The 20,864-nt window shown below is 54.4% G+C and overlaps 1 protein-coding gene across 1 annotated transcript; it reads left to right on the top strand.

The window, feature by feature from the left end:
* Positions 1–577: 577 nt before the first annotated feature.
* Positions 578–12,322, top strand: RHBG (Rh family B glycoprotein). Its single transcript, XM_037132685.2, is given in 11 exon segments — positions 578–831; positions 6,301–6,487; positions 6,967–7,117; positions 7,251–7,355; positions 7,358–7,403; positions 9,001–9,167; positions 9,458–9,595; positions 9,695–9,828; positions 10,316–10,437; positions 11,647–11,720; positions 11,906–12,322. Coding segments are annotated over 11 exon segments (1,443 nt in total). The 5' UTR covers positions 578–581; the 3' UTR covers positions 11,975–12,322.
* Positions 12,323–20,864: the final 8,542 nt, after the last annotated feature.

Here is a 20,864-nt window from a genome sequence, read left to right as displayed (position 1 = left end):
GCTGAGGCTCAGACCATCCCAGCTGGGTCAACCATCAGTGCCCAGAGAGCCATCTCTTTACCTCCATTCTCCATCATGATTTTTCAGTTTGGAAAACGTTGAGTAACCCCTCAACTCTCTCTTGTGTTGAGCCTAGAGGGGCCAGGCCAGGGCCTTTAAGGGCCACGTATTCCTTGGGAAACACTAACACCGGCTTGTTTTGTTTTTGAAGGGACAGGTGTCCCGCTGCCCCCCGCCCCCCGGCCTTTCCCCCACTGGGTCCACAGCTATGTCTCCAGCAGGTAGAATACCAGTGCTTTCCCAGGGGCATTTCCAAGGAGCTGGACAACCAGAACAGCGCCAGGGTCACTGGGGCAAAGGGAGACAGGATCCGGGGTTCAGAAAGCCCCCATCCCTCCCAGCCTTTGCACTCTCGGGCCTGGGGTCCAGGGCCCCGCTGCCCATCCTCCTCCCCAGCAGGAGCCGGGTGCGGGAGCCGGGTGCGGCACGAGGCTGTCTCCTCATGGGAGAGGCTTCCACGTGGGAGGACGCCATGGTGGGCGGGGTCTGGCTCCAGTGAAACCTGTCCCGCCAGCCCAGGCATGTCTGTTGGCGCCCCGCGCCCAGAGCCTAAGCCGGAGCCAGAGACTCGTAGCTGCTGTCCCATGGCAGGGTCCCCGCGCCGCGCCGGCAGCCTGCGACTGCAGCTCCCCATCCTGTGCCTCCTCCTCCAGGGCGCCACCGCCATCCTCTTTGCTGTTTTTGTCCGCTACGACGACGAAACCGATGCTGCCCTCTGGCACGGGGGCAACCATAGTAGCCCGGACAATGAATTTTACTTTCGCTACCCAAGTGAGTTCGGGTGAGGGAGCGCGGGAAGCAAGGGCACCAAAGAGGGGACATTTGGGTGCCCAGATCTACCCCTGGGTGGGTAACCTTATCACTCTGAGATTAATGTGCCCCAGATTTATTTATTTATTTATTTATTTATTTATTTATTTATTTATTTATTTATTTATTTATCTTTAGAGGGGAAGGGAAGGAGAGAGGGAGAGAAACATCAATGTATGGTTGTCTTTTGTGCATCCCCTGCTGGGAAGTGGCCTGCAGGGAACCGACCTGCAACCCAGACATGTGCCCTGACTGGGAATCGAACCTCCATTATCTGGTTCGCAGGCCCGTGTGCCCCAGATTTATAACACCCTTTCACTAGTGTCTGCTACGCTCCAGGTGGTATGCTGAGGGCAGTGCACAAATTATCTCATTTAGTGTATAAATTAGAGGTGGGGAAACTGAGGCTCAGAGAGGCTGAGTGGCTGGTGCAGGGGCGCGCTGCAGAATTGAGGGAGCTGGGGTTCCAACTCGGACCCGGGTATGCCGAGCTCCTTACATACACCACAGCTCATCTGCCAGCTGACAAGGCGCAGGAAGGGGAGGGTTAATCCCCTGACCCCTGCAGGGGACAGAGCCTCACAAGGTTGAGGGTCCCAGCCTTGTGACTTTGGCCCTGGGCAGCTGGGATCAAGGATACCAGATCTCTCAGACTTTGTCACAAATACTTGGGTAGGCCTTCTCTATGTCTCAGTTTCACCATCTGGGCAATGGGGAGAAGGATGCCTCAGTTTGAAAGACATGCATTCAAACAAGGCTAAGAGTGTGAGTCTCCTATTAAAAAAAAAATCACAGGCTGTCATTATCCTACTTTCTGTATGCAGAGCTGGCATCAGGGTGTCCCCACCTGACCCTGTCCTAGCTGCAGCGTGACAAAATGAAGCTCACAATGCTGAGGGCCTAGAGGGTGAGGTAGAAGGTTGGAACTGGGACAGAGCACCAGACCTCCAGACATCCTGGGCAGAGGGGACGGCAGCCCCTCCCTCACCCCAGCCCTGGCTGGACAAGGTGAGCCATGGAGGCTGTGATCAAAGGCAGAGCCATAGGGCTTGAATGGCAGATTCTTGGGGTCCAGAGAGATAGGGAGTTGGAAGGGAACAGTCCACAGGCTGAGAGAGGTCAGCTCTTGTTCCAGGGTCTTACTTGGCTGCCTGCCATGAACCCCTATTTGCCTTTCCCCTGAGCCTCACTGAAGGCCTCTAAACCCTGCTTGTTTCAAAGTCCTCCCTGAAAACTGCCAGCTTCTCGCCCCTCTGTGGAGTGGGGGACTCTCCTTGGAAACAGCTTGTTCACCCTGTATCGCAGTAAGGGGTATGGCAGTGGGAGTCTTCCCTCTTTTTCTTCCCTGGGTTTCCACCCCTGTGGACTTGGGACCCTAGTGTGGGGGAAGGTTGGGGAGGAGGGAATGTGAGGTCCCTGGAACCTGAGGCTTTGATGAGCTGGGTCGCTACCTGTTCTCGTGTCCAGGGGAAGAGATCAGAGTCAAAGCGAGTGTAGCCGCTGCCCTTTGATGTTGGCAGCTGTCGTAGCACTGAGGAACCAGCCAGTTCCCACGGCCTGGCTGCTCTGAGGGTCTCCGTGAGGACTGCTGGAAGGGCCCTCAGAGCCCATCTGGTTCACTCCACTGAGGTGTGTAGCAGACACTGAGAAGGGCCAGAGAGAATATGTGACTACCCAAGATCACACAGCAAGTTAGTCAGGCTAGAACCAGGTCTCTTGGTTCCCTAGCTGCAGCCTTTCCCCCACATTATAAGCTTCTTACCCCATTAGGCAAGTAATGGGAAAAAGAAAGAAGGAAAAACCTAGGGTTACAGAGACCGCTGAAGCAAACAGGAGAAAGGGTTCTAAGAAAAAAGTGTAGACACGTTTTTTTTTTATACGTCTCTGAAAACTTGCCCATTGGGAGAGGGATTTAGAATAGATGGAATCAGGATCTTCTTGCAAGAGGTGTGACCCTTAGCAGAGTGGTTGGTGCAACTGCTTCCAGAAGAATACAGCCCCATCTGCCCCCGCAAAGGCAAGAGGGGACAGAGTGGGAGGAATGGCTTCCCCAGCTTGCCACTCACTTTCCTGCTCCTCATATTTTATAGCTCCACTTTCCAGATGAGGAAACTAAGGCTCAGAGAGGTTAAGTGGTTTGTTCAAGGTCACACAGCCAGAAGGAGGGAACTGTCAGCTTTAAATGTTCCCTTGCCCCATAGGCTTAATCTTGTTCAGGAGTCATCCTTGTTCAGGAGTTCATAGTGGGGTTGGGGAAGGACAGTTAGAGAAGGAGGGAGGGCAACAGGTGGCTCCAGAGGGCTTTTATCTTCTCTCCAGCTGGGCTCCAGCCTGCACCCACAGAGATCCTCTGAAGGGACTGGTGAGGGGACACCTTCTGGAATGTTCCCCAGTGAAGGAGATTTCTTGATGTTCAGGCTCCAGTTGAAAGGCCAAGGGATTGAGGTTTTTTGTTTTTAATCCTCGCCTGAGGTCATATTTATTGATTTTTAGAGATAGGGGAAGGGAGGGAGGGAGGGAGGGAGAGAAACATCGATGTGAGAGAGGAACATTGATCAATTAACCCTCATATGTGCCCTGACAAGGGGCTAAACCCTCAACCTAGGCATGTGCCCTGACCAGGAATTGAACCAGCCCCCTTTTGGTCTGAGCCACACCAGCCAGGGTATCCAAACAAACCTGGGGTAGGAGATGTAAATATTATTGCCTTTTAAAACAAGTCCTGGAACAGTTTTGTCATGTAATGGGCACAGAGTCCTGTGGCCCAGCCCGCTCCGTTATCCTGTCGTCCTTGGGCAAAAGAACAGACATGGCACCCTCTTTACTGTTTGCACAAAGAGAAAAAAGGCCAAGCAGTGAGACCTAAAAGAACTTAGGCTGTGGGCTGAGTTCAAATGATGTCTCTCTTTTTCTATTGGGTCTTAAGATCTGGGACAGAAGAGAAATCTGGCTAGTGTGGGAGCGAGCAGGCAGGGCTGGAGAAGTGGCACAGTGTTGGGGGAGTTTAGGGAGGCCAGGGGTCTCCACAGCCTCAGTCCCCTTGGTCACTGGGACAGGCAGCTGTGCTGCAGGCTTCCAGTCTCAGCATTCGCCCAAACCTTGACCAGGGGCTTGTAAACCCATTTCTTATCAGCCCATATACAGCACAAAGAAAGCATAAACGTTTGCTTTTCTTAAAGTGAGTGATTACATTGTGAAGTTCAAGAATCCATTTTTGGCTTATTGGTGCTTCGTCAGATTAAACAAAAAAGGTGACTGTGATTTTGTTTACTTCATGATCTGCCTCTTTCTACAAGAGACCTGAGGTCCTTTACAACAAAAGGGATGTATCAGAAAAGAAAAGCAGCCCTGGCTGGTGTGGCTCAGTGGACTGAGTGCAGGCTTGTGAACCAAAGGGTTGCTGGTTTGATTCCCAGTTCGGCACACACACACACCTGGGTTGTAGGTCAGGTTCCCAGTTGGGGGCCTGCAAGAGGCAGCCATACATTGGTGTTTTTCTCCCTCTCTTTTTCCTTCCCTTTCCCTCTGTCTAAAAATGAATAAATAAAATATTTTTTTAATAAAAATTATTTTAAAGAAAGGAAAGAAAAGCAGCCCTGACTGGTGTGGTTTAGTGCATTGGGTATCACTCTGCAAACCAAAATGCAAACCAAATTCACTGGTTCGATTCCCAGGGGTCCATGCCTGGGTTGCCGACCAGGTCCCCACTGGGGCATGTGAAAGGCAACTGATCTATGTTTCTCTCCTTTTCCTCCCTCCCTCTCCCTCTCTCTAAAAATAACTAAATAAAATCTTAAAAAAGGAAAGAGAGAAAGAAGCAGCACACCAGTCGCGGGACCCCTGACCTGTCTGCAGTTGCTGCAGGTGGGATTCCCATACAGCCCTGAGCTTTCCGGCAGCCGAGAGAAGGGGAAATACGATCAATTGGTTATGTGTTCTCTTCAGATCCTGGAGGCCTCACACACACAGTGCTTTGATGCTTGATGTCTGTCCTCCGTGCCTGTGAGCGCAGCAGGGACTGTGGCTGCTTGGTGACAGCTCCATTCCTGGAGCTTGATGTGCCTGTAATCATCTGTCACATGGATACAGGAAAGCAGACTGGTTCCTCATGGAAAGCGACATTTCCTAGCATTACATTCTAAGAAAAGTTTCTCACGTGGAGCTATAAAAGCGAAGTTTAAGGTCATGGTTGATCCTGTTTCTCAATAACTTACTTATAACAAATGCAATAGCTTATAACAAATACTCTTGCTGTAGTGTTTTCAATTAAAGCCGAAGACACAGAGCCCGGTGTTACTGTGTCATAGACCCAAGGCAAAGGAAACAGGCCCACACGCATGTCACACTGGGTTGTTTCAAACCCTGTTTACAAGCAGATGGGGGAGGGGTACGGAACTAATACTCCAGCAAATTATTTGTATTTATCTTATTGTCATTACTACTGTATATTATTTCTACGGGCTTGGTTTTTTAAAATTTAATTAATTTATTTCTAGACAGCAGAAGGGAGGGAGAAAGAGAGAGAAACATCAATGTGTGGTTGCCTCTCACACACCCCCTACTGGGAACCTGGCCTGTAACCCAGGCGTGCGCCCTGACTGGGAATCCAACCAGCAACCCTTTAGTTTGCAGGCCGGCATTCAATCTACTGAGTCACACTAGCCAGGGTGGCTTAGTTTATTTTATACCTAGTGGTGCAGAATAGAAAGCAAACAGAAAAGGCCCCAAATCTCCCTGCCCAGAAACCCCATTAAAGTAAAAAAAAAAATTAATTCAAGTAATTTATTTAGAAACATTCGAACTATGGAAAGAAACATACTAAAAAGTGAAACCCTCCTTCCCAGAGTTAGCGTGCTGCATAAGCTCAGGGGGTACCATTTGCACTGGAGTTGGCTGCCAGCATCCCCTCCCCTCTTTGCATTTTCTGTGCCCTGAGGTAATCTCTGTTAATAATTTAAAGCTATTTTGTGAATTATTTTTTAAAATTCTCAAAATGGAGAGGTATAGTTTCTGAAGTATGAGGGATGGTGGTTAGATATCAAGAAGAACTTTCCAGCAGAAAGGGAAAATTGAAGAGAAGCCTGAAAGGGAAGAGAATTTTGAGCATGGTGGGGCAGGAATGGCAGAGGAGAGATACAGGCTGGATTTTTTTGACAGGTGGTTGTGAAAGCCCAGAGATAGGGCAAACAGGGCTGCAGAGAAGAGAGCAGAAAAAGGCTCTACTTTCTTGCCCTGATATGGGGACATCAGGGGTGGTCTGGTTCCCACTGCTTCAAATGGGCCAGCTGGGCACAGGTGGCCCAGGCCGGGAGGTCCCACCAAGCCTGGGGAGTGCGATAGCTTGGCTCCGGCCTCAGGAGCCTGGGGCCCCAGCAGAGTGGCTGCTGGGTTTGTGGGTTGTGGCCAGAGCAGCCCTAAATGCCCCCTCAGGCTTCCAGGACGTGCACGCCATGGTGTTCGTGGGCTTCGGCTTCCTCATGGCCTTCCTGCAGCGTTACAGCTTCAGCAGCGTGGGCTTCACCTTCCTCCTGGCTGCCTTTGCCCTGCAGTGGTCCACACTCATCCAGGGCTTCCTGCACTCCTTCCATGGCAGCCACATCCATGTTGGCGTGGAGAGGTGGGCAGCGTCTGCCTCCCTGCTCTCCCGGGTCTGCCTGGGAGGCGCCTGCCCGCAGGACCCAGCTTAAGCCCTGTCCCTCAAGTTGCTTTATGACACAAGGTTCTGACCCGTCAGTTGATTTCTCTTAGGTACCCTGTCTGTTGCCTGATTTCTTCCCCCAACCTCGATCCACACGCCCAGCCCTACCGCCCCACTTTTTTTTAGGCCCCTTATTACCTAAGAGCTGTTGGGAGGAGAGAGAGCTTCATGGAAAAGGGCAGGGTTCAGAAGAGCTCCTATCTGGTTCTCCCGCCTTTGGCTCTGTTCACTGAGTCCCAGAACCTACCATCCTGAGACTGGGTTTCCTCATCCACAGAGAGCCGCGGTGATCCCTTCCCGCCCACCAGGGAAGAACTTAGTAGGCTCATTTCCTCCTCCCCTGAGCCCCTTCCCCCTCTCACCCTCCCCCTCTCACCCTCCTCCTCCCCACCTTCCAGCATGATTAATGCTGACTTCTGCGCTGGGGCTGTGCTTATCTCCTTTGGTGCTGTACTGGGCAAGACTGGGCCGGCCCAGCTGCTGCTCATGGCCCTGTTGGAGGTGGCACTGTTCGGCATCAATGAGTTTGTGCTCCTTAGTCTCCTGGGGGTAAGTCTGAATGGGGATGGAGCAAGGGCAGGGGGGAGGCCAGGGCCAGGCCCTGAGGAGGAGGGGTGGGGGGAGGTGGCAGGGGAAGGGCTGGGGTCAGGGGTTCCCCTAAACCTCAGCTTTGCCCCCTCAGGTAAAGGATGCAGGAGGCTCTATGACCATCCACACCTTTGGTGCCTACTTCGGGCTGGTCCTCTCACGGGTCCTTTATAGGCCCCAGCTGGAGAAGAGCAAGCACAGCACCGCCTGGGCTCCATCTACCATTCCGACCTCTTTGCTATGATTGGTGAGGCCTGCCAAGGTGGGGCGGGGTTGGAGCCAGTTCCAGGCACCCCTGAGCTGGGCCAGAGAGGACCATCTCCAGGCAAGGTCTCAGGGTGCTGCCTGTAGTCTTTCAGGTTCTGGCTGAGAACTCCTTTCCGTCAAGTCCAGAGGTGGGGGAGGGGTCCTGTGTTCTTCCTTCTAACAGTTTGAACAGTTAGAACTCAGCCCTCGGGTACACACAGGCCCTGAGACCCATTCCCAGGGGCCTTTCAAAAATGTTGGCACCAGTCCATGCTTAAAACCCTTGAGGGCCCACCATCCACAAGTTACAAACCAGAAACATCAGCCCTGCACACGGCCCTCCGCCCTTCCGCCCAGCCCCACTCAGGCTCCCTGTCACCGGACTTCCCCCTTCTCTTCACCCCAGGCCTGTCCCTAGTGCTTCCTCCCAAGGACAGTTCCTTCCAGAAGCTTTTCCCAGAAGCCCCTGTCCTGGGGAGTTGGGGGCGGAAGTGAGGGGCCACACTGGGAGCAGTGGGGTCAGACCTGTGGACACCAGTCACCACTGCCTGTCCCTTCCGCCCTGGCCTCTGTTCTTCTCTATGCCCTTCATAAACGAGCCAGGAAAGGAAGTCGATTTTTTTTTTGTGTGTGTGGGTAGTACTGAAAGGTGCCTGGAGTGCTCATTCTTACCCTAAAAAGAGGGTCTGGTTTTGTATTTCTTGCTCGGGTTTGTTGTGAGAGTCCGTGTAACCCTGGGGCAACTCAGGCCTCCTTGCCCTTTGAGACCCAGATAAGTTGGCTTTAAGTCCAAAGGCTTCCCCGAGATTTCCGCTCCCAGAAGCATCCATTCTCACTCTCCTCTGCCACCCAGCCCCTTCTAAACAGGACACCTGACCTTCCCACAAGTCCTCCCAAACTGTCCCCTCGGAGCTCCCATGTGTGAGTGGGGCTGTGGGAGAAACATGGCCCTCCCAGGGGCCACTCGGCACTCGGCAGTCCCCCCGACCTCCTTGCCATGCTAACCCCTGGAGGGTCCCAGCCTTCCCTCACTTTCTTGGCTTCTCTCGTTCTCCCACCACGACCGACCTGGGGGCCCCTGATGTGGGCAGGCAGGGCGATGGGGCTCCGCCCCGACCCCAGAGCGGGCAGGCCCGGCCTCCCACTCGCAGCACAGAGGCCTGTGCTGCACACCGCAGGGCCCGCCCTCTGTAACAGGACATCGAGGTCATAAAGCAAATTAGTTTCCTGCCATTCATATCAAGTACCCTGCCCAGTACCTGAAATGTAGTACACTTTGTCTTTTTTTTCCTTTACTGATACTAAAAAAAAGAAAATCTCAACCCTCTGCGGTTTTCAGTCAAGTGCTCCCTCTGTGCCAGAACCCTTCCATAGCCACTGTTTGCCGAGCCTTTAGTGCCTACTGGAGCATGGTCCTGTGCACTTCAGGACCATGTCACCTCATTCAGTCCACTCTGCGAGGCAGGTATTATTATCCTCACTTTATAGGTGAGGAAGCCGAGGCTGCTGAGAGGAAGTGACTTACCTGCAGGTACACAGCTTGAACTCTGTGGGGAGCCATTACTTCCTCTCACTCTGCCTGCCTGCCCACCACTCAGGGACCCTCTTCCTGTGGACCTTCTGGCCTAGTTTCAACTCTGCACCCACTACGCTGGGGGATGGGCAGCATCGGACAGTCCTCAACACTTACTACTCCCTGACCGCGAGCACCCTCAGCACCTTTGCCTTGTCATCCCTTGTCGGGGACAATGGGCGGCTGGACATGGTATGGGGAAGAGGCCCCGGGAGAACTGGGAGGGGGAGGAGAGGTCCCATACCCCACAAGTCCAGTTCTCCAGGGGAACAGGTAAGGGCACAGGTGCAGGACATTCCAACTGCCCTGGAGGAAGTGGGGTCAGAGTGTGAGATGATGATACAGTAGCAGGAAAGTTAGAGGTTGGATGGTGGAGGGACTTCCAGAAGCAGTAGGTGCCTCTGGGCTGGATGGGCTTGGATTGGATATGGACTGATGATTTGAAGGGGTCCCTGATGCCTCACCCTTCCCTGCCCCCTCAGGTCCACGTCCAGAATGCTGCCCTGGCTGGAGGGGTTATTGTGGGGACATCAAGTGAAATGCTGCTGACACCCTTCGGGGCTCTGGCAGCTGGATTCCTGGCCGGAACTGTCTCCACACTGGGGTACAAGTTCTTCACGGTACAGACGCCTCTCCAACCCTGGGCTGAGCAGGGGGTCTCCAACAGGTCTGAAGTGGGAGAGGCACATGAGACTCATTATTGGTATCCCGTCCTCCAGCCCATCCTTGAGTCAAAATTCAAAGTTCAAGACACATGCGGCGTTCATAATCTTCACGGGGTGCCTGGCGTCCTGGGAGCCCTGCTGGGGGTCCTCGTGGCTGGGCTGGCCACCCATGAAGCTTATGGAGATGGGTGAGTGAGTTCCCCCCATCATTTCACACCGAAATGACCTCCCTCACTCTTTCCCTACTTTGTGCACCAAACAAACAAACAAACAAAAAAGTATGTATTTTCACTTACTCATTCACATTTTGGGAGCTGAGGAAACTAGAGTGAGCAAGACCAATGAGGGGACTGCCTTCCTGGTCCTCAGTCACGGTGAGCAGATCATTTGGACAAATGATTTCAATAGTGTTACTAAAGAGCCAATAAGACATAAGAGCCCTTCGGAGTGATTTTTGCACATCAGGGCTCAAGGGAGAGGGCGGACAAAAGTGACCTTCACACTGAGTCTGGAAAAGCGTGTGGGTATCTGCTATCACATGAGGGTGAAACACGAGGGAGGGTGTTTCAGGCTCCTGGAGAGACTTAGCCTGACAGGCTCCTGAGGCCCTTTCAGCCTCTGCATGATGCCATGACGCACTGACCAGCTCTGTGTCCCCACAACCTCTCCCTGCAGCCTCCACAGCGTGTTTCCACTCATAGCTGAGGGCCAGCGCAGTGCCACGTCTCAGGCCATTTACCAGCTCTTTGGCTTATTTGTCACACTGACGTTTGCCTCTGTGGGCGGGGGCCTTGGAGGTGAGTGACCTTGGCTGGGGGTAGGGGGGGTAACAGGAGCTCCAGGGAGGGCAGAAGGCAGAGAAAGGCAGTTCTCTGGAGGAAGGGCCATTGGATCCCATCACCCTGACATTCATTTACTCAGGTATTTATTGAGTATCTACTTTGTGCCAAATGCAGGGCAGGGTTATAGAGTTGAGGGGTAACCTCCTCTGGGTAAGGAGGAGCAAGTGGGCACATACTTCCTCTTGGTGCCAGGGGAAGGCAGAGCAGTGGCTACGACTGTTGGGTTCCCTGTTTCGGTTTTGTGTCTTCCCTGTGCTGCTCCATGTGCCCACTAGAGGGCAGTCCAACCTCAGGCTGAGTTCCTGAAGGGGAAGCTGAAGCTGTCTATCTTGGTCCAGGGCGGGGACAGGGAGCTAAGAAGTTGGCTCAGCTCAGAGGCCGATTGTCCAGTGATGTGCGGTCAGACAGTCCTTCCTGATTTCTGGCCTTAGTCTTTTTGGCCTTCAAAATAAAACCTATGGTTCAGTATCTTCACCTTCCTGGCTCTCAAGATTTTCCCTCTCAGCCCTGGCCTGGTGTAGCTCAGTGGATTGAGCACAGGCTGCGAAACAAAGGGTCACCGGTTCGATTCCCAGTCAGGGCACATGCCTAGATTGCAGGCCAGGTCCCCAGTGGGGGCCAAGTGAGAGGCAATTTCACACTGATGTTTCTCTCCCTCGCTTTCTCCCTCTCTTCCCCTCTCTCTAAAAATAAGTAAATAAAATCTTTAAAAAAAGAAAGATCTTCCCTCTCAGACAAGGCTCAATTCATGTATTCACCTAATGATTTATTTAATGAACACTTTCTGCACCCCTCCTGGATGGGAGGCTACGGAAAGCTTAGTAGCTGTGGTCTGTGACAGAATCACTATTTGGTTCATTACCAACTGTGCAAAACTTAAGTGAATTACTTAACTTCTCTGAACCTTAGTTTTTCTCTGTCATATAGGGATCACATTCATCTTCAGGACTGCTAATTGCTTAGGAAGGCAATGCTTGTCGAGCCCTTTGCACGGGGCCTGACATACAGTATGTGCTCGAGAAATACAGCTGTGACTTCCCTGGGCTAGGCACCATGCTGACCCCAGGCCTCCTGGCTCAGCTCCTCTGTGCCTTGTGACACTGGGTGGCACCCTCTGCCATGGAGACAGCAAAAAGCCCCACACATCCTTCCCGCCTCCACCAGGGCTCCTACTGAAGCTGCCCTTCCTGGATGCACCCCCAGACTCCAAGTGTTACGAGGACCAGATTTACTGGGAGGTAAGACTGAGCAGCCGCCCCGCAGGCCCACAGGGCCCTATCACCCTCCCCTGCCTCACCTCCTGGGACCTCGCCTGCCTCTTTCCTTTCTGCCTCCTCACCCTCCTCTGTGGTACACCCCTGAGCTGTGGCATCCAGCCACCTGGAGTTGCCCCTTCACCTACTCACCAACCCCTGCCCTTCAGGTGCCTGGTGAGCGTGAGGATGAAGCCCAGGGACCTCTGAGGCAGGAGGAGGCAGACACTGAGGCCTAACTTGCTTCCCTTGAGAGGATGCTGTTCGTTTAGAAGAAAATGACTGGCTACAACTGGGAAGTTATTTCGTAGCTCCCATCCTTCCTACTGCAGGAAAGAAGTCACAAGCTAGAGGAGACTCCTTTCCAGCACTAGGAGAATGACTGTGGAAGGCCTGGGAGATGGTGGAGGAGCAGGGCTGTAACTGGTTGTGGGGGGGGAGAACCCCCCGGCAGCCTCACCACCACCATCACCCTCCACCCCACAACCTGCAAGTGAGGCACCAAGGGACTGCTGATCCATTGGTCCAGCATCCCACAGTTAAACAGTGTGAGCCAGGGCCTGGCTCTCCGAGGGTGATAAACACCATTGTCATCCAGGACTCTGATTCCTTTTTTTGTGCATTGGGAATTTGGAAAGTTCCTTTACCCTCTAACTCGCAGTGTTAGAACCTTGGGGTGGGAAACACCCCACCTCCCTGTGTCCGTGGAACTCCCTGTAGGATGCTGTGTTCTACCAGATGGGTACCCAGCCTGGGCTTGCCTGCCTGAAAAGACAGGGAGCTCACTCCCTCTCAGAAAGCCTGTACCTGTTATAGGAGAGCTCGGGCTGCTGGAGAGTTCTTACGTTCCACAACTGCCTCCACTTTGACCCTCAACATGGGAGGCTCCAGAGCAGGGTCGGAAGGAGGCAGCCGCAGGGCCTAAGGGAGGAATAAACAGTTCTTTGCCGCTAACTTCTCAGAAGCTGGAAGCAGCCAGACACCACCTGATGTCTCTGTTCCAAGTCTGAGGAGTTGAGGAACCCATGAGAGTCACCTCTGAGAAGGAGGGGGAGACAGGTCCAGGGCCTCTGACCGCCTCAAGTTATCTGGCCACCAGAGGGCACTCCAGACGGCAGAAGAAAATGCAGCTTTCCTGCCCCTAGGTCCTCTATCAAGAATGGAAGTCCTTCCTATAGACTAACTGCCTTCCTGTCTGCTTCCACTCTGGTCCTCACCATTCATGACACACCTTTCTTAGCTCCCAGTCCCCAGTATACGCCTGGTGGGCACTAGGGCTTTCAGATCTTATCCAAACAGAATCTACCCTCCAATAGACAGGCGCTCCCTTCCCAACCCTGAAGGACTGGGACGCCTCTGTGCTGTTGCCTGCCCTTCCCCAAGGCTTCTAGCAGGAGTTGAGCATGACTACAGACCTCTGTCTCCTAAGACGAAGACCCATTCAGACTAGGAACCCAAGGAGGCAGTGGAGGGATTTCTGGGGCCTGGCTCTGGGACAGGGGCAGAAGGTGACCCCGCTAGACTCCGCCATCACTGTGGCTGGCAGGACTGAGTTTGGTTGGAGAAGGAGGCCAAGCACAGAGTTGAAGAGAGGGGAGAGGGACAAGGAGGGCAGCTGAGGGACAAGCACCGCATGGGAACCATCCCTGCCCACAGCCCAACTCTGCTCCCCCGCTTCAGCCCCCCCCTTCCTCTGCAGCCTCCCTGCCCAGTGCCGGCTGGGGTAGGAATGTCGGGGAGATTCTGGTGCTGAGGCAGAAGAATGACTGCAGACATTGCAAAGAAGTTCCTGGTCTTGTCAGCCCCTGCCAGGAGGGAAGGAATCAGAGAGAGCTGAGGAGGACCCAGCCCCCATTCCACTGTCTGAGGCCTTAGCTCCCAGTCATGCCGACCTGCTCTGCCCCAAATCTTCCCAAGTAGTCCTCAGAGATCTGAAAGACTTCAGGCAAAGGAAGATTCAAGGGTAGTATGAGATTCCTCCCTGATCCAACTCATTCCGGGTAAAGAAAGCTATACATGGGTGTCGATGACATGCACGTTTTTCCTGACCTGGTCTTCTCCCTCTACTGCTGGTTCCTACTCCACTGCTCTCATCTCCGTCCAGGGAGGCTCCTAGAGAACAAACAGCCAAGCCCTCTTTGCTGGAGGGCAGTTACTGGTCCAGATTCCAAGAGAGAAGAGGCCACAGGTCCCAGGATGGCCCACCAAGAGGTCCCTGAGAAAGGACGAACAGAGCGCTGCCCCACAGGAGCTGGCCCTGGGAGCTGCAAGCTCTTTCCCTCCCATGAGGCCTTCTGGGGCCTGGGAGATGTCTCGGAGCTCTGGCCCATGGCTCGAGGGACTCAGAACTCTCCTAAAACAGGCCCTTGGACCTCCACTCTGTTTCCTTCTCTTCCTCCCCCAAATTTGCCTCTAGTGACCAGCACATTAGCGGGCCATCCCTAGCTTATTCCATTCAGGTGGACGCAGCCATTGCTCCATTCGTGCTTTGGGTGGGGAGGCGATCTTCCTGTCGTTGCTTCCAGGCAGGGAGCTCAGGGCACAGGAAAGACAGGTGGCCCTGGGCCCCCAGCCGAGCTGGCACCAACCTCTTTCTTTGTCTTCTCTGTAGTCTCTGCTCAGCACTGCTGGTCCCCATGTGGTGGGTCAACAGGGTGACAGTGAGCAAGTCAAGAAGCTGGCAGGGAGAGGGGTGAAGGGGGCTCCATCGTCACCCGCCCCCCAGGACAATGAGGCCTCTGCCCTCAGGGACAGCCCCCTGATCACCGCCATCATTTCTGTCCGTGAAGGGCAGTTGGACACTTGCCCACTCAGGACATCTGTTCAGCCCAAGGTCTGAGCTCTGGGAACAATGATGGACGAAGACACTGGGACCCTGTTCATCTCCCACTGATGGGAGAGACAGGCTGCATTGAGGTCAGTCAGTGTTGAAGCCAGCAGAGCCAACAGCATTAAGAGCAGCGTTTCTGGAAGTGGCCACTGTTCTGGCTTGGCACAAGTGTGCGTGGATGACAGCACCTGCTTAGACATCTGGATAGGAGACCCACGGTTCCCCAGGGGCCTCAGGGTGCTTCTGTGCTTGTGTGGCCAGACCCTCCTTGGCCCGGAGCTAGGAGCTACCCCCGTGACCTCTAGAGGACCCCCACTCTGAGCGCCAGCGGCCTGGGAAAGGGCTGAGATCTGTTCCCACCCCCACCGCCCCCAATTGGGATTCACATCACGGCACGCAGCGGCCCCAGCGAGGGGAGGAATTAGACACGGCATGGGTGCCCGAAGTGGGGCGTGGTGGCCGTCCCAGGGCAGACAAACTGGGCAGCCACGACCCCCCACCTCACCCCGATATTCTCCCCCACCGTGAGGATCTCCCCACCCGCCGCCCCCCGGTCTGCGTCCCTCTCTTTTGTCTGGCCTGCCCGCCCGCAGCCGGTCCCGCCGCCCAGCGCCCCGGCCCATGCGCCCGCCGCTGCCGGGAACCTCCGGGAACAATGCGAGCCTATTTCCCGGACGGCGAGCCCGCTATGCAAATGCCCGCGGCCTGTGAGAATCCGGGCCGCCGCCACCCCGGCCTCCACCTTCTGAAAAAAGGGGCAGGGGCCCAGCGGTGTGGGGGAGGCGGTCACTGCATAGGGATGAGCTGTGGGCCTGCCCGCCCGCCAGGACAGAGCGCCATTGTTTGTGCGCGCCGTCTGATCGCCGGTCCAGCCGGCCTGGGGAGGACGGCAGGAGGGGCCTCACACCAGGCCCGTTCCTCTCCCCAAAGTCGGCCAGACCCCGGCGGGCCCGCAGCTTCACTCCCTGACCGCGAGCTCGGTAACCTGCACAGCAAGCCCGTTCCTTCTCGGATGTTAAACGTGGTCCACAGTGAGCGCTCTTCCCACCCCGCTTGCCTGTTAACCGTGCCCCTCCTCAATCCCCGTCCATTTTTTTCCACATTGCCTTGTGCCAGTAGAATCTCACAGCTGTCTCTGGACCCCGAGGGAAACGAAACACTCCTGGTTTCCCCAGGGTGGGTTTGTTACTGGGCAGATGCCCCAAGGACCCTCTCTTCTGAGCGCAAGACCAGCCCAGGCCTTGAGTCCCTCTACTGGCCCAGGAGCCTGTGTCCATCAAACAGATGGTATTGGTTCGACACTGGAGGACGATACCTGGATGGAGGGCAGGAGAGCTCTGTGCTCCGAGCGGAGGTCAGTCCCTTTCAGCCTGAAAGTCGACCCCTGCTTTCGGATGGTTCAGGCCGAGCTCCCGTAAATGGGTAAATGGGCTTCTGACCCCGCACTTGGACTTGAAGGACCAAGTCCCTGCTTCCTGAATGCTCTTGAAGACTTAGAGCAAAGGCTGATGTCACTCGGGAAAGTTGCTTCAGAGATGGTGCAGTGATGCTTCTAGGACCCAAAATGGTTTGGGGTGGGGGGCAAAGCCAATCAGGGCAACACTAAAGTAAGAGCTGTCCCTCATTGAAGTTAGGTCTTCAGTCCCAGTAGGGCGGGAGAGAGCCGAATGAGGGAGGAGGGAGAAGGTGGGGGCAGGGCAGGCAGTCCTCCTGGAGCTAGGGTCCGAGCTGCCTGTCCCCTCTAGTGTCGGCCCAGCCTTCCACTAAGGCGGAGCTCTTTTTCCCTCCTGGCCCTGATGAGGATCCAGGTGCAACAGCCCCATTATAATGAAGTTGGGGTGGAGTTGGGGGCAGTGGCGCTTGGCTCCCTGGGACAGCATTTGGGAGACCATTAGTTAAAAGTGGGGCTGGGTGCTGAAGCACTGGTGCATGGTGCCAGGAAGCAGCTAGAGCTCTGCTCACCCTGCTCCCCACCTTCGGAAGGAGGTCCTCCTTTAGCTTCTCACCCTGCTGCCCTCTTGTCTGGGTCTCTGCTTCGAAGCATTCTAACCTGGAGCCCCCAGCCTCATGGAAACTCACCCTGAGAGCCACCTCAGAAAGAAGCCAAACCCACATCCTCACATCTCCGCACAGGGCTAGAGCTCCAGCTGCCTGACCCCAGAGCACACCTCCCCTCCCTCCGCCCTCCCTGTTCTCAGCCCTGTATTTCCAGGGCCCTCTGGGTCTGGCTGGTCTTTGAGTGCCTAGGCAGGACCCGAGCAGCCAGCTTGGCTCTGAGGCTGAGAGAGGAAGTGGGCTTTGTTGTGCCTGGGCATTGTCTGGATTCTTAAACTTGCTTTTCCCACCCTGCTCCTATTGGCAGGAAAATCCTTGACCAGAGAAGCTGCCCTGCCCACCACCCCCATACACACATGCACACACTCACACTCCAGTGTCCCTCCTTCCCAGCTCAGCACCATCTATCTCCGTCTCCTCAGAGCAAGGAATGTGGCTCCAGGACACTGTGGAGCTTGTTCCCAATCCCCTTCTAGCTCATTTCATTTGAGCTTTTGCAGACTTGCCTTCAGCTCATAGCTGCTGTCTGAATTCTGGCTCTGAGGCACTGACAGGTCTCCCGCCCTCCCTGCAATCCCTCACACTCCATTTTGTCCCAACGCCATCTGAGGCGGCTGCACCATGGGGGAGTAAAGGAACCCTGGTGTGGAAACTGGTGAGGGGCAGGGTCCCCATTCTTCCCATCCCTCTGGCCACTTAGGCTGCCCCCTGCCGCAGCTGGGCCCAGCACCGCGCTCTGTTTGCAAGCCATCCATCCTGCACCCACCCTTCCTGTCCACACCCCTCAGCTTTGATTACTGCCAGAATTAGCACTGGGCCCCTTACTGGTGGTTGCTAATTCAGACCATTAATAAACTCAATTATTCATGCTGTAGCAGGTCGCAACTGCCAGCATCTACCACCCGAACCACTGGCCAGGTACTGCCTCCATAGTGGGAGGGGCTGCTCCCTGCCATCGCCTGCCTCACGTGGCCTCAGGCCCTTCAAGGCACAGGTGCGTGGGTACACAGGCTTGAAGGGGGGTTAGCTAAGACTTCTGGAGAAGTGAAGGAGCCACCTTCACTCCAAGAAGCCCCAAATGGAACCAGGGAAGCCGGCCTGTGCATGTGTATGAGAAGGACTGTGAGCCAGTGATGCCAGTATTTTCCTTGCCCAGAACATTTGGAGGCAGGTCAGATGGAGCATGTGAAGATTCAGGGGAGGGCTGGGGTGTACACCCTAATGTGTACCTCTGCTTTCCAGCACCCAAAGCTCTTGGTGCCTCCACAGTTCCCCTTTGCTTTCAGTCAGGTAATAGTATTTGAATTTTTCCTGTGGTCAGGGGACGATTTCAATGAGACTGTGAAACACTCTCTGTAAAAAGGGGATGATACATTTGAGTGGAACACATACCTCACAATTACTGAGTACCTGCCAGGTGCCAGGCCTTTGGAGTATGCTCATAAATAAAATGTATTTACTTTTTTACAGGGGGCTGTCCCTAATTCCTGCAGACTGGACAAGATCTGCTGCTTCTGTAGACGCCCTCATCCCTTTCATATTCCAGCCCATCTCACGGGGTGTTGTAAGGACCTGCCCTTTTATGCGCTCAGCTCACCCCAACTGGACACCGTGTGAAGCTAGCTGCTGTGCATCGTTCCCTGCAGATAATGACAGCCCCGTCACATCTGACTGCTGCAGCCTTCCCTGTAGTTCCCTGCCCTCCCTGACCTCCACCCTCAGGCTACTAGAGCAGGATGAATGGCAAGTTGCCCTTGGGTCCATTTTGCCTCAGTTGGACCCAATCAGGGGCAAGAAAGGTTCCTGAGCCCTCAGCTAGGACTTGAAGAAGGTGATAGGTGACCTGGCAGGATGGGCCAGGCCCCCCGAAGGAGCCTGCTGGCTCTCAGCAGGCCTGTCTGGGTTCCCCTCTGGCCCAGCCTGGCCCCTTTCCCTACTTCCCCACCCATTCATGCCCCAGAAGTGGCCTAAGGTGGCCCAGGAAAGCTTGGGAAGGGACTCTCCCCTCACACATGCTCCCCCCCCCCTTTTCTCCATCTGGACTTCAATGTCTTGACTTTTATTTGCAGCTTTTGAAGGAAGGATCCACCAAGATTTTGGTCTCCCCAACCCAGGGGAAAAGAAGAGGAAAAAAAGTCCTAAAAACAAAACCCATACAACAACCTCGTGTAGGGGAGATTTGTTGGAAGGCTTTAATCCCTTAATCCCTCTCAGACGGGCCTCCAGACGCTAATGATTTTCCTAATTATCCCCTCCCACTTTCCCATTGCCCTACAAGGACTTTGAGAGGAGTGAAATTCAGAGCGAACACTTGTGGGGTGAATGGCAGGCTGACCTCCCCCCAAATCAAGCCTCAGATGGACAGCTGGAGAGGTGGGGGAAGGGCCAGGAGTGCCCCAGCTGGGGGCTCAGGCTTCCCTGCCAATGACACCCTTGTAAGGCCGCCTGGGACAATGGGACCAGGGGGATGCCTGAGAGGTCCAGGTGTGGGGCTGGGGTCCCTCAGTGTGAATGGCCCATTATTGGGCCTAAAGGATGGGAATTGAGGGTCTCTTTGTATCCTATGGGAAAGGCCCCTCTGGGTGATAATCACCCTGGGAGGGGGGTGGAGGTGGTGATAAGGGTCTTTATAGGGGACCAAGCTTCCTCCAAAATAGTCAGCAATTCAGCCTTGACCCTCTTGTCTCCAGCAGCCTGGGACCCCATGGCCCATCCGTGGGGGATGGGAGTTAGGGGCGGGCCAGCAAACAAGTCCACTGTGACCCACTTGATTGGGTTCAGGTGTAGTCCCTGACCCCGTTCTGACCTCCAACTGATCTTGGGGGCCATCCGGCCTTGTCTCACCTCTTCTAAGTCACTGAGGCTCTGGAGCCAGATCTGCCTGCGAGTAGACGCTGACTTGGCCGCATGGCCCCACTCCTGTGAAATGTTCGTAGGGGTTCTCACTCCACCCCTATAGTGCCCTGCAGAGTAAGGGCACTGGTCTCATTTTAGAGATGACAAAACTGCTGTTCAGAGCAACTGAGGGACTCACAGCCAGTAGGGGCAAAGCTGAGATGGGAGTCTGGTCTTCCAAAGACCAGGCACAAGGCTTTTCACTTGCTGTCCCCTCTGCCTGGAATGCCTGCTCGTCTTCCTATCGACAATGCGGCTGGCTTCCTCCACTGGCTTCTTTGTCTCCTTTGGTCTTTGCTCGAATCACACTCTCTGTAAAGGAGATGCCTGGGATTTGCTTCCAAACAACATGGCGGGTAGAAGCACAGGTTGAATGAGACTGGCAGTTGTGGAAGCTAGATGACTGTTAAGCTTCATTAGACTGTTTATTTTTGTATGCACTTAAAATTTCTCACAAGCGAAAGTTGAAAAAAATCTGGCCTTTTCTAAGCACCTTATTTTATTTTTTAAAAGATTTTTATTTTATTTATCTTTAGAGGGGAAGGGAAGGAGAGAGAGAAAAAATATCAGTGTATGGTTTCCTCTCATGCATTACCCACTGGGAACTGGCCCGCAACCCAGGCATGTGCCCCCAACTGGGAATTGAACCGTGATTTTCTGGTTCGCAGGCTCGCGCTCAATCCACTGAGCTACACCAGCCAGAGCAGCGCCTTACTTTAAATCGCAGCTCCCTACCTGACCCCAGCCCTCCATGTCCGGTGTCCCTTTACGTGGCCTATTTTCCTTTTCTGCTGCAGATCGCTCATCACTGTCTGACACCTGACGTATTTTACTTGTTCTCGTTTGTGTCCTCAGTAGCCTCACAAGGCCTGAGGTCCTGGAGTCTGTTTATCCAGGCCGGCACCCCTACGCACAGAGTGGCACCTGACACTGGGAGGTGTTCAGTACACGTCAGCGGAGGCCCGGGTGATCTGGGTTTGGGTTTGAAGGCTCTCGGCTCAACTGCCTTGAGGCAGAAAAAGGGTGGCCTCTCTTGGGTTTCTGGCCTGTGGGGTCTCTCAGCATCTGGAGCCACAGCTGGAGGGCCCTTCCCAGGGTCCCCCAGGCTGGGCTACACCCCTAAGCGTCGCATTTTGCACCATTTACTTCTGATTTCCTTGGGCTGTCCACAGCCAGAGTCCTTTTGTCAGAGGGGTCTGCGAGTGTGAGCAGCTGTTACCACAAGGCCTCCTTATTCCTAGCCAGAGTAGTAATGAGGAGCTGCCCAGAGCTAGCACATTTTGCAGAGTCCCTCCCATTTAATAACTATAATAACAGCCACCACTTTTGAGCCCTGTATCATGCCTCTG

The sequence above is a fragment of the Artibeus jamaicensis genome, unplaced genomic scaffold (genome assembly GCF_021234435.1).
Source record: "Artibeus jamaicensis isolate MK-2021 breed Jamaican fruit bat unplaced genomic scaffold, CSHL_Jam_final contig_447, whole genome shotgun sequence".
Classification (NCBI taxonomy): Eukaryota; Metazoa; Chordata; class Mammalia; order Chiroptera; family Phyllostomidae; genus Artibeus; species Artibeus jamaicensis.
Note: the sequence above shows the minus strand (reverse complement) of the source record. Positions and strands in the feature narration are given on the sequence as shown.